Genomic DNA, 13,509 nt, shown 5'->3' on the forward strand with positions numbered 1-13,509 from the left:
AATTGAATGCAATCTATACTCGAAAAGAAAAAAGGATGATTGACCCACTACAATAACTTTATGAGAAAGGGTTTCTTCAATGATGGATTCCTCTAAAGGTATAAGGAAACCTATTAATAGGTGAAATGCAAGGGACATTCAACACTTCAATAATTGAATATCGAGACTGATTTATTTGAGAAAATGAGTAGAAATGCACACAATCCAAAGCCCTTCAATCAAGAATCACAAGAACAATGAAAGATGGACTAACTAATTTAATCTACAGAAAGAAAGTGAGTTCAGGTGAATATGGTGATGAGTCAAAAAAAAAAAAAGGATGTGGTTCATATCTTTGCACTTAGAAAAATTTGGATAATAAGAAATGACATTGTGTTTGGAAATAGGGGGCTGCCAACAATCTTAGTTGGTGTAAGGATATGGGCTTTGTAGCTATACCATGGTGTTATCACCGAATGCACCTATATAGGGAGTAGTTGTGACTCTAAGCTCTGCTTGGTTTCCACGCTACGTGTGATTCCCTACGCTCAATGGTGAACCCTCATATGTGCGACGTCGCAAGGGTGTAGTTTTGAGATATGCCTCAATGTAATCCCTTTTTGATATCATGAATACAAAGAATCCTTATTGATATATCTTGTGTGCCATTCCGATGTGCCTTTTGTGCCTCATAACAGGTTTTACCATGAAGTCCCGTGAAGGTGCATAACAAGGGGGGGGAGGGGGAGGGAGGAGGGATTGGTATGTATATTTCCAAATGAAGTGTACTAAATTTGGTCTAAGCCAACACGTTCATGCATTACGTCAGATTGGCAAACAAAATGTTTTTCACTAATCATCTCTTCGCATTTGCTCTAAGTGCACTTCTTCAAAAATTTGAATAAGTATTCACAAGATATAGGTAAGGTTCCAATTAAAATTTGCAACTTACCCTAATACAATGCACTAAGAGCCTATATGATTATTTGGTGACCATATATTTAATATAATGCAATGCGTCCTCTCTCTTTCTTCCTGTGGCTACCCAATGCTCACACACATGCACATGTATGCATCAAGAGCATATACAATTATTTGGTGACCATCCAATGCTCTGTGCGCGCGTGCGCACACGCACATAATTAGAGTCGAGCAACCCATATATTAGTGCATGTATCTTCATCGACGCTGGCAAATTGATGTGTTAGTGCCGAACCCTCCGCATCTGCCCAATGCCCCTACAGCCATAGGAATGTCAACAGGGCCAGGGAGAGTTGCCAGCACACGTCTACAGTGTGCCTATTCGCTTCATGGAAGGCAAGCCAAAGCTGGTGGTCAGCACAATTATGTAGGTCCTATCCATTCTCATGCTAGCAAGGGTTCATTTGCAGAGGATCCGTCCACAGCCATAACAGCATCTTCAGCTTGTAACATGTATCGACTCCCTGCTTTTGCTCTTAAAGAACTGATGCAGCAACTTTTGCACTTCTCCAAAGTTACCTGTGACATTTATTAGCTGTTCCTTGATCCAATTGGGTAATTTGGAGGCCGGCCGTGACAAGGATGATGAAGTTGATGTGTAACGGGCATCGACTAGTAGAATGGAAGCATAATCTCCAATGTGCCTGATCGCTCTACCTGTTAACATAGAATTGACTTGACCTAAATTTTCTTTCATTGAAACAGCTGGTACACCAGTAAAGATCTGAGCGACAATATCGATTACCTATTGACTGGTTCACAGATTTCATGCAGAGGTTCTCATAGTAATCTTGTCCACTGTACCCATTAGAATGTGAGTGTTCCACCTTACTGGTTTGCCGTGAATCTGATTTTGATACTCCTGGAGGGGGCATTCTGGAGAGCTGATCAATAAATTTCATTCTCTCTATGAGCTCTGGATCTGACGGACTTGGGTATGGCAAGCCCACCATTACAACACACCTGCCCATTCCATCACTGAAGTTGATTCCCTCAGACATCTTTCCACCTACAATACACAGCATGATAGCTCCTGTAATGCCTGGAATATTAGTTGCAGCACCTGTAATAGTATCCTTGTATTCCTGCAACGTATGCTCTACCAAAGCTGCATCTCTGGCTTCCCTGAAGAGCTTTTTCTTTCTTTCAATCTTTTCTAGCATCCCTGAGACTTTCCAAGCAGAATATAGCTGCTGCTCATATTCAAATGATGGCACAAATACCACTACCCCTTCAGGAACTACTAAAGACAAGTTGAACAGCAGTCGTCCTAATTCGTCCATCTGCAGTGGCAGTATGAATACAATCGATGTCAAAGGCTTCTCAGAATGGTTATTTTCCGACATTGTCCACAAGTACGGCAAGGCCTAACTCCACAGTTGACATATGAACAGACAATGCTGCTTATAGACCAGCGTTTTCCAAACCTATGATGCTTACCATACCAGGGAGGCTACGTGAGTGATATGTAAAATCCAATTGTTTCCCTGTGGGGCCTCGAGCAACAGCTACTGCCAAAACATTCTGTGCAGGAACAACATGACCACAAGAAAAGACATGAATCTTATCTTCCTGCAACTGAGGAAATAAGCGAAACCGAAGTTCGTCAATGGGCTGCAAGGTTCCCCCCGCCAGAATCACTGCATGTGCCTGATGCACCACCTACACCCAGCTCCTCAGGATTAGGTTCTATCTGAACACCCTCTCTTAAACATACCTAGGAAGTACAAAATTACAATTGTCAACATATTTGAAGCATTGACAAGAATCAAAATTGTCTGCAAGTTTGCACTAACAGATTGTTTCTGTTAAAGCTGATTGAGGCCAGCAAACCCTGTATGTGGCAACCTCACCTCCATGAAAGCCTGTGCAGCATTGAGCATAACAAACTTAAGATAACCATCACTTTTCCCTCCACGATCATTGCAAGACACAGAGCATGGAATAACTAGAACTCGGCCATCAGTGTCTGCATTCATTAATGCTAGGACCAGCTCAGCCAAAGCATGGAAGCTAGTGACTGTTCCAGCTTCCTCAACAAGATTATTTATGCTTCCATCCTTTGCATATCCCAATCTTTCTCCTTGCACAAAAGCTTTCTCAGCATAACTACTAACCTGCAAAAGAACTTATCATTACTTACTAGAATGTTTAACCACAAAAGAAGGAAACAAATTGTTATATCTTACCTTGTGCACTATTTTGCTCTCTTTCATATATTGCCAGAGCTTGAACATATTGATATTGTCAATGTCCAAAGTAAACAAGAAATCATTGATACTCATGATTTCAACCTTCACTTTGTCATCTCCATCACTTGCTTGCTTATAGACTCCAGAAGCATTTTTGGCAGCACCAAGACGGTCTAAAAATGCCCGGATAAGTATTAGTAATGTCTGTATATAGCGTCTATTCCCAGCACCGAGCTTCTCTCTAAATTTATTTAAGTAGACCTTGAGCAGCGACTGCACCTGCCTTAGCTGCCATGTAGCAAACAAGTTTATCAAAAAAGTGAAACTCGGTGCCTTGACTGCTTGAACATGTAATGATCGGTTCTAAGGTTCTAGTAATGTTTCACCTTTAAAATGAGATCAAAAAGTTACCTGTGATTCAGAAATTTGGCAATTATACATATTGGTTATTGAATCAACTAGATTGTGTGCCTCATCAATGACCAGAACACAGCCTTTCAGCTTTACTCCCAGAGACTCACGAGTAATGTGATGCAAAAGTGACTGATATGGCAGCACCACAAGGTCTGCTGATGGTCCCATCCTCCGTGAGGCATAATAAGGACAAGTACCTAAGCTCTTCCCTAGTTTCACCATGTCTTCAATATCCATAACTTCTGATGCCCATGCCTTTTCTCTGAATGATTTCTGAAGTGATTGTTTTCTCATCATTGGACACCCAACAGCTCTCCTTTTAGACTTGTTTCCATTATCCATCAATATCTACACAGACCATCAGTTAGGTGAGCTAAGCATGAGAGGGAACTATCTGCATGTACAAGAAGAAATGACATTAGCCAGAGCCGCAAAGAACTTCAAAAGAAGTACTCCAAGTGTCCTTTCTGGTGATCTATTCATGCATGGTCTTTGTAAAATCAGTAGGATCCATGCAGATTATCTACAATATTTAACTGAAGAAATAAATGCATTGTACACCATACCAGACAAACGAAGTGTCCATACACACCAATAGATCTCCTGAGAAAGACTGATGTACCTTTACATGAGCAGACAAGTGTAGTCTACAAGCTAGCATTTGTCATCTATCAACAACCTAGTGTAATCACAGGTGACCAACTTCGTTTCAAGCCTTCAAATCCAAATTGACGTTATAACATAAAATGGGTCTACATCAGTTAACCTTAAGCCTGAGGTTCCCAGAAATCCAACAAGAGAATTGTGCACACTGCACTTAACCTTGAGCCTCAGGCTTTGATGCAGGTTCAGTCTTGCTTCATTGGGCATAAACTTAGGTTTCAAAATCATGAGATACTAGCTCTACCTCGATCAAATCTCAGCATGGCATGTAGCATAATTTTTTTTTGAGCGACGACAATTTATAACTCGATTATGCATGCAGAAAAAGGGCACGTCTCCTGGAAGGCATATGACAGATTGAATTCATCTGGTTTGCAGAGTTGCAAATCTTGTGTGACAAATTCATCCAGTTGCATTCACCATATGGAGGCTGTTGCTTTGGTCTGCTTCTTCCACATTTATCAGTGGGAAAGCATTGAGTACATCTTGTTGGCAGAGGAGCTCTCTTAGTAGAGCTGTAGATCTAGAGCATAGTCAGGGGAAGTATTGATAGCTCTACCATGTCCTTTCCCTCTTACATTGTCCTTTGCGATTGCTACAGAAGGCATTCCCCAAATCCTCTCGACATCAGAGTTACAATAAACATCTAAATCAACTTAATCAATCTGCTCTGATTTTTTGAAACTACCATGCATGGATCAATGCTATGACTGACAAAAATAGAAGTACTTATCAATTGCACCAAAAAATCTATCATTGCAGTCAATTTAAGTAGCCTGAATCTGGTCCATGCAAAAAAATTTGAATAATCCATCAACCAGATGTCATATTGGCCAAGACAAAATGATATCTATGAGAAGCCGTTCTTGGAAATTGGAAACAAAGCATACTAAATAACTTTTGCAAAAACTCCTTGCTATCAAGACAATCCCAAAGCAAGTTTACCTCACTTTGTGTGTATAGGTAGCTAGGAAAAGAGCAAAATATGTTTCAATGCCAAGAAAAGAACTACTTACATACAAGATGTGGTGGATGATCCAGGCTACGTGATCTCTTGTGCCTTTGCCTCTATGGCCAATATGGGCACTATAAGCCAGTTTGGAGGAAAATCAAAAAACTTGTTTGACTTTTGGAACCAGTTCCACCAGTTGATCGAGAGTTTATACTAGCTGACTAGAGTCTATTGAATGATTTGCCCGCTACTAGACCTTTATCCTTAAAATCAACGACTCAAAAGTGGTCTTAGTGCATACTATTCCCCCTCCATGGAAAAAGAGGTACTGCTCTCTTTCTTCATGGATCACGAAACAAGCTAATACTCTATTGCATCTAACAAAGCCCCTGAAGTGGTAGTGAAAAGTTCTGAAAGGCATATGGAAAAGTAAGCTTTCCGTCAAATCAAGACTATTGAGTTTGGAGATGTTTGGTCGGAGTGTGCTGCCCTATTGGACAGGACACTAGAGCATTTCTTGCAAGAAGAGGCCTTGCAAGCTCTACTTGCTGATGTTGCAATGCACCAACAGAGACGAACCTTCATATTTCATGGTTTTTCCCTTCAACACATGGCCTGGTAGATAGACTTATCAGGCAAAAAATTATGGATGTTTGTGTTACCATTCTGTGTATCATGCTGTCAATCTCGTACTTGTGAGCTCTATCAGAGTGTGGCGGAGACCAAAGACCTTTAACTTTGTTCTCTTGTGTGCATTTGTCCTGCCCAATATTCGCATGTATTTCCAGCAGTTCATGGTCATTCAGTCCAGACTTGGTGGTGCATTTCCAGCCCGTCACTGGCAACCAGGTGGCCATTATTTTCATATTCATTGTAGCCAGTCGGGACTGATTGCATTTTGCATTATTTGATAGCAGGTTGGCCAGTTTTGGGATGCCTGCCTATTTCTGGCTGCTGCCATTTTTGGCTGCCATCATCGCAAATTTCAATCACCTCCACACTCTCTCATTCACCTGCATTCTTTGTCTCTTCTACCATATTCCAGCACCCTCACTGAACAGAGTAACCAAAAACCCTGTTTCACATGCAAAACCTTGAAACACGTGAAACGTTTCATTTTGTTTTGCAAAACCCCATTTCGCCCTAGCTAAATGCAAAACCTTGAAACACATGGAACATTTCATTTTGTTTTGCAAAATCCTTTTTTTTCAGCTTGCATTTTTCCACATCCTCCTTGTGTGTGCCATCACCTCCTCCTTGGACATCTCCCTCTCCTGCTGTTCCTCTGCCTCCTCCATCTCTTCCTGCTCCACCTCTTCCTCCTCCACCTCCACCTTATCTCTTCCTCTTCCTTCTCCTCTTCCACACTCCTCCTCCACCTCCTATGCCTTGGGCATCCACCTCCTTGAACAACAAATGCCTTCCCACAAGGATTCCACTCATGAGAATCCGTTTTCACTTTACACATGCATTGTAGCCTATAGATTGTGATTTGTGAATGTTTACACCATAACTCAAGGACTATTTTCATGCTAGCAAAAAATATTCATCCTGCCCAATATAGTTTTGCACCTTGGCGACAAATTATGGATAATATTGCCAATGCTTACATTGGGACTGAACATGATAAATATACTGATAAAGATGGCATCATCATGTGAATTGAAGTGTGGAATCTGGTTTCAGTATGGTTGAACTTAAAAATTGCATTAGATACATTGGGAAAATGGAAATCTCCAAGTTGGGATGGACTCACATTTAAATCTTCCATTGCTTTCTATGTTTGTTGGAACTTGGAAGACTATAGTTTGAATGGTTGGCAAATAGGACTTCTTCCTAACAGCTAAAAAGAAGGGTTGGTCAAATTGACCCCAGAAAAGCAATTTTGTGATGGAATTGCAGATTAGCAGCCAATTGTTTACAAAAGTTGGTGGCTGAAATGCTAGCTAATCACTTGAAGGATGTAATGGCATTCATCCTGCCCAATATAGTTTTGCACCTTGGTGACAAATTATGGATAATATTACCAATGCGTACATTGGTACTGAACATAATAAATATACTCATAAAAATGGCTCATTGAGAGTATGTAAGGCCAGGATGTCCCCCATAATGGCATGCTGGCCCCCATACTGTTGTACTTGGATACATTCGTGGAACAAGATCATTGCATAGCATACAATTAAAGCACATCGGTTAGGCTTATGATTTTTCCTTTTTCTCCAAACATTACTCAAAATGATATGTCTATATTAATATGAAAGATTTGTTTTTATATGGCATGGCTGCTCATTTAAGAGCTAATTTTCATATATCTATATAGTATATTGTTGCCTCTTAAGCAATGTGAGTAGCACTTGGTTTCATGGTCAGGCAACACTACTCAAGAAGATCAAATAGTTAGACATCTTGGACATCCTAGAAAATGTCTAAGGACATCCTAGAAATTCTCTCTTAGACAAGACAGTAAATGGGCTATGCATAGTGCAATCAATCATCACAGCATATTTGTAGTTTCATTTGACTCAACATGCCTTGATGTTAAGTATGTTGGAGTTATGCTTGATGATCAAGGCGTTGTGCTTTCTTTCCCATAAGCAAGGCAAAGTTTGGGTCTTTGAATGCATCATACATTTATTTGGAGAGAGATTACAATGCTCATTTCCTTCTTCATGATTAGGCAATTCAATAGGGCTTATGGAATTTCCCCTTTTCCTTTTTAACAACATTTTGCAGTCAAGATCTATAGGCATCTTCTTCCTCATCCAATGATGCAAGCTCATGAAATCAGTTATGCCACATAAATAATCCTCTTAGGTGGTGGAAAAGTAATATTTCCGCCATCTAGAAGAGTAAATTGCCTTTGAAACAAAGAGCATCTTTACGGAGATGTTTGGTGGTGCACTACTGGTGGGACTTTTTTTTTTTAACTAAGCACTTAACTACCATTGTTGTTTTTAATTGGCAAGTCTCAAGAAGACAAACACTACAAAGATGCCAAGCATCTATCACTTGCCAACTTCATGACATGTTAATAGACACGCATCTTCCATAGCTCCATTTCCCTCTTTAGGCTTGCAGCTTCGTTTCCCTACAAAAGAGTCTTTTCATCAAGTGTCCTACTCAATACTTAAAAGGGAGCCCCAAAAGAGTGCTCTACTCACCCGCAAGAGTTTTGGTTGAGTGTTGACTATATATAGGCATTCTTGTACACATTCTTTCCAGCATTTAGTACAAGGTGGCAACTTTTATTGTATCTCACATAAACATTCATTTAATGCAAAGTAAATCTCATCCAACAAAACAAAGTTGGACTTGGAATCTACAACGAATGGATGCATCAATGATGGCCCTGTGTTAAAACGATAGCATGTTACAACATTTCCTGCTCTAGAACCATAAACTAGATGGGCTCATCAAGTCAATGAGAAGAATTAATACGCACCTCGCTCTTGACATGATGATTGCTCTTTCTCCTTTGAAGCTCCAAACATCGCTCATTAATACGAAAAGCATGACCTAGCTTCAACACTTCTGCACTTAAAACCATAAAAATTGTTTCTCAGGTTAAGTAGTAGAGTTATAATAATTAGATTTCAAAATTTCACGATTCATTGCACAAAGGCAACTTAACATTGATAGAAATTTATTTTCTTTAAAGAAAGCACCTCAACATTGATTGTGGGGGCATTAAAAGAATGGCAAGGCCGGGGTAACACTCATCCAAACCATGAACAATTTCCATCACATGCGGGCAGTAATTTCCATCACATGCGGGCAGTAAGAAGACCAAGCATGATATTCAACCATAAGCTATTGTTTTGTAAAGGGACGAAATGCAGGAGCAAAACTCCACATTTCAAATTTTGTTACAAAAGGAAATTACCACTGCTCACATTGGTTGATGGATATACTCAGGCAACTGTAATGCAACAAAAACCTACAAAACAGAGGTAACACTCAGAAGCCTAACCAGCTGAATACAAATATTTAGAAGCAACCAAATGCAGATCATGTCCTTATGCAATATTTCACACTGATTAAAAGCCAAGCTTTTAATAGCATTCCTTTCTTCATTGTCATCAAGTGTCTACATACATGGGACATGCACAAGGTTAAAACAAACCTCTCTGTAAAAACACAAAAATAGGCAAGGCCATATTCAGCTTACCTATTCTCCACGTGCTGCAGTGTGTCAGTTTTTTTTTTTTTAAAGCAAATGCTTTGTGAATTACATGACCTCAACAAGTTAACCTTTAAGAGCAGATCACAAACCTAAACCAGAATAGATATTGCAGTCATCGCATTGAGCAACAATGAAGATAGATCTCAATAGAGATTAACATTGAGTAGCCATTTTTGATGTAGAGAACTCAGATAAAAGAATTAAGGAATGTTGGTATGCTATGATACAAGGGGCCTCAAACCTCCATGCCATGGGGATGATGATATCGATGCTAGCGAAGAGAGCAAAACATCAGTCCTCTACAGTCAACCAGATGTCAAACTGTTGGGCAGCAGCAAAACATAGGGCAGGCGACTGAGAAGCGCAGCAGATGATGATGGCGAATGATGATATCAGCTATCATACAGCAGCAGTGATCAGCTAAGTGGCCTCCAAATCAGCAAAGCACAAGCTGGGCAGGTCACCAAGGTAAAAGATGATGTCACAAACAGGGGTGACCTGTAGGACAACAGGTGCACAGCAAGCTGCCACCAAAATGCAGGCTGGGACAGGTCAAGGATGAAGGCAACTGGCTGGACACCAGGCTGGTGTAGTTCTCCACTGGTGATAAGGTCCTCCATACAAGCAGCAGCTAATGTGATGATGGCAACAGCTAAGAATGACCAACAGCAGCTTCAAATGCTGTGTGCAACTATGTGAGAGTAGGAGGCTGATGGCTAAGGGCTGAGGTGAGATAATGACCATATATTAAGGAGATGCCCACAACTAGCTCTACACACGCAGGATTTTGGTACATTGATAAAAACATAAAGCCATTTATCTTTGTTAATAAGCAATAGATGCTTTTTGGGATAGTTTTAAGGGGAATGAAATACCAATTAATCCATTGTAATTTATGAAGTGCAAATCCTAATTGAAGTTGCTCGACATGCTCAACTGCCCTAGCAACAATCCTTGCTGTTGCACACTGTTGTTCTGTCCTAGAACATAGGTTTCTACTACCACTGTAGCCCAAGGTGATCATAACCGCTGCTCCAAGTGTCCAAGTTGTTGCTGCTGCCAAAATGCAGTCTGCTTTGGCTGTCATCAGCTGTTGCCTTGCTGGAAGTGCAATTGTGATCACCTAGGGTTGACTATTGCACCCCAACTAATCATAACTACTGCTTTAGGTGTCGTAATGAATTTACAGGTTTGTTATCCTGTAAAACAATAGTGAAAGAAGCGGGAATATAGGATTATTCAATAGTGGAGTGGAGAATGATGATGTAGATGGATGGGGCCAACTTTAGGGTATCTTCAATTGCTATACAAAAGTTTACAACCAAGAAAACTGATGTAAAATGAGAAAAAGCAACCTCTCTTTATGGAAAAAAGGGGAGAGCTAGTGCAAAAAGAGAAAATGGAGTAGCAAAAGATAAGTGTCCCACCACATGTCATGAGATGTAACCACTGGTAGGACACTTGGAAGCTTGTGTAACAAGTGTCCCAACACTTGTATCTTCTCTATGGCCTTCCTTTTTGGGCTGGGTATTGTCAAGTAAAGAAACAACCAAATTTAGAAAGCAATGCCAAAACATAAAACTTACTATTTTTAGAATCTCATCTCTATTTTTTTAGGACTAGCATTTGTAGACCAATCCAAGGCTCCTAAATTTTAGGGAATCCCCCGACATGAATGTCATGTGAAAGCTCTTCACGATACATTACAAAAATAGTGTTGAAATCTTTATATAAGTTTTCTATGCAAAGATATGTGCATTTGAAGCGTTCAATCTATACATGCACATTGTACAAACATTTGATGATCATGTCATCTTGTTAATTGTAACCTTTTTTTTAAAGCAAATCTAACCTACACTTCATGGCATTAATCCTTTCTGTATACAAGTATGACCCTAATATGCTTGAGTTTCAATCACAAGCGCCTAATGGAGTCATATAGGCAAAAGTGTATACTATCTTTTCTTTAAACCCGTTGCATGGATCCACCATAGCCTATGATCACTCATCAGTTGACCAGCTTTAATGCACTTTTCTTAATATCTGGCAAGTGCAAATGAAACAAATTTAATAAACAATTAAATATGCAAAATAATTTTAAAAATTGTACAAATTCTTTTCTTATTGTGTTATGACACTTCCAAAGCACAAACTCAGCTTATAGAGTCTACAAGTGCCGCCTTGCTATATACAACCCCTATCCAACCAAATGTCTTGTTTTAAGCAGCTTCCTCAACCTCAACATCTTCATCATTGTCATATGGACTCATTTACTACCTAGCTACCTGTTCTAGCTGGTATATATCTATGTTTACTGCCGAATCAAGCTGTACTACAATCAGAGACACTCCTACTGCTGTCATCATTAATCATACTTTATATTTTAATCATCTGAGGTCTTCTTCACCTATTGGTCTGCTTTTTCTTCATCTTTATCTCCAATTTCAAAACGTTGCTATTGTTTCAAAATCTGTTCGAGTAGGATACACTTTGACACTCCTTCAGCCACCTCTATCCTGTTCCTAGAGACGAGGTTCAAGACTCGTATCTCCATTCATTCATACATTCATTATTATTCATCAATCTTCAAATTGTGTTGTTCGTGTTGCCATACACTTCACTTTTGCATTCCTATGTTTGCCATACCATTTCTTTACATGGCATCAAAGTAGAGGTGCTCATAGAGCTAAAGATCCTTACCTTCCATGAAGAACAAGATTGGCTTTCTATAAACACAAAACTAAAAAACGCAAAAACACCAAAAACAAGGACACCTTCTAAGCTATTTTCATCATATCCGAAGCATTCCCCCTCACAACCTAATAACCTATGACAACGGTTGAAAGGGATTGGTATTCTCAGCTATCTCCCATAGAGCCCATGTCCTCATCTTTGAAGAAGTGGTACTCTAAAACAAGAATGTATACACTCACTCATTAGGAATATAAGCTGCTCACTAGGATTAGATATGGAAAAGATCAAGTTGGAATAAGCTAACACACTCTTAGTCTACCTCACAAAACCTTTAGTATACAAGCCTACCAACCAAGTCTACAACTTGAAGGAACTTACACACCACTAGGAGATCCATGTCGGTGCGGATCATAAGGCTTAAGCCCAACTAAATGAGAACAAACCAAGTTGGAAAAACATAGCCTATGTCACCCATATCACCAAACAAGGTGCAAGGTATTTATGGTTCAAATTTTCTAAGTACTTATTTTATTTCTCCTTCTAAAAAGCTGATAATGGGTGAAAGTTCTCACAAAGATCCAAACCCATAGCAATATGTAAACGCGAGAACAGGTAATTTTTGGTGCTTCATTATCACAAACTCAAAATCACACTACCATTTTAATTCACAAAATCCTTTTGTTGTATACATACATACATCTATTTCACAAATCACCACTAGGACATGCCACAACATCAAGCACATATACCATGGATCACAACTCACATTATTATCCCTCAACCGAGTGGTTTTGATGCAACAATGATGGGAGTTTCACTTGTAAACCACATATTGATGGGGACCTATACACAAGGGTGGCCCATCCACATGTATCTATCAGAGTGAAGCAATGCGAAAGCGAATGACCATGACAAAGAGTGAACAGAGAGAGAAGAAAGAGAGAGAAAGAGACAATGAAACACAAAAAATCTGCAGTGAAGAATAATGTATAAGGATGCAGAATTATAGATGGGTGCAAAGAAAATATCTGCATATGTCTCCACCTCAAGGACCTCGATCTTCGTCAACCCCGAGTGCAGTCTCCATCACTAGCAAGCTGAAATATGTCAGATACAAGTATGTAAGTCTGCTGGAAACTCAGCCTTATAAAGGCTGAAAAGAATGCCTCGAAAATGTCCTAAAATAACCAGGTTCATCTACGTATGTCTCCACCTCGAGGACCTCAATCTCCGTCACCCCCGAGTGCAGTCTCCATCACTAGCAAGCTAAAATCTGTCAAATACAAGTATGTAAGTTTGCTGGAAACTCAACCTTATAAAGGCTGAAAAGAGTGCCTCAAAAATGTCCCAAAATAACCAGGTTGGCTGCATTTAATGCAGCTGACTAGCAGCAGTCGAACAGTCCAACTATTGCCACATGGCACTGCTGACATGGTAGGAGATGACTC

General features: G+C 39.8%; 1 protein-coding gene across 1 annotated transcript in view; it reads right to left on the reverse strand.

Annotated features, from left to right (window-relative positions):
• Positions 1–823: 823 nt before the first annotated feature.
• LOC148041035 (RAD3-like DNA-binding helicase protein) overlaps positions 824–13,509 on the reverse strand; it is a 33,600-nt gene continuing 20,914 nt past the window's right edge. The window contains exons 3-9 of the mRNA XM_087675913.1: positions 8,627–8,715; positions 3,564–3,914; positions 3,150–3,440; positions 2,814–3,077; positions 2,401–2,622; positions 1,706–2,243; positions 824–1,617 (exon numbers count right to left, since the gene is read on the reverse strand). Coding sequence (XP_087532039.1) covers positions 1,400–1,617; positions 1,706–2,243; positions 2,401–2,622; positions 2,814–3,077; positions 3,150–3,440; positions 3,564–3,914; positions 8,627–8,715 — 1,973 coding nt within the window. The 3' untranslated portion in view covers positions 824–1,399. The remainder of the gene's footprint in view (positions 1,618–1,705; positions 2,244–2,400; positions 2,623–2,813; positions 3,078–3,149; positions 3,441–3,563; positions 3,915–8,626; positions 8,716–13,509) is intronic.

This window comes from Lygodium microphyllum, chromosome 1 (genome assembly GCF_053477565.2).
Source record: "Lygodium microphyllum isolate KBCC chromosome 1, Lygodium_microphyllum_v1.1.10, whole genome shotgun sequence".
NCBI lineage: Eukaryota > Viridiplantae > Streptophyta > Polypodiopsida > Schizaeales > Lygodiaceae > Lygodium > Lygodium microphyllum.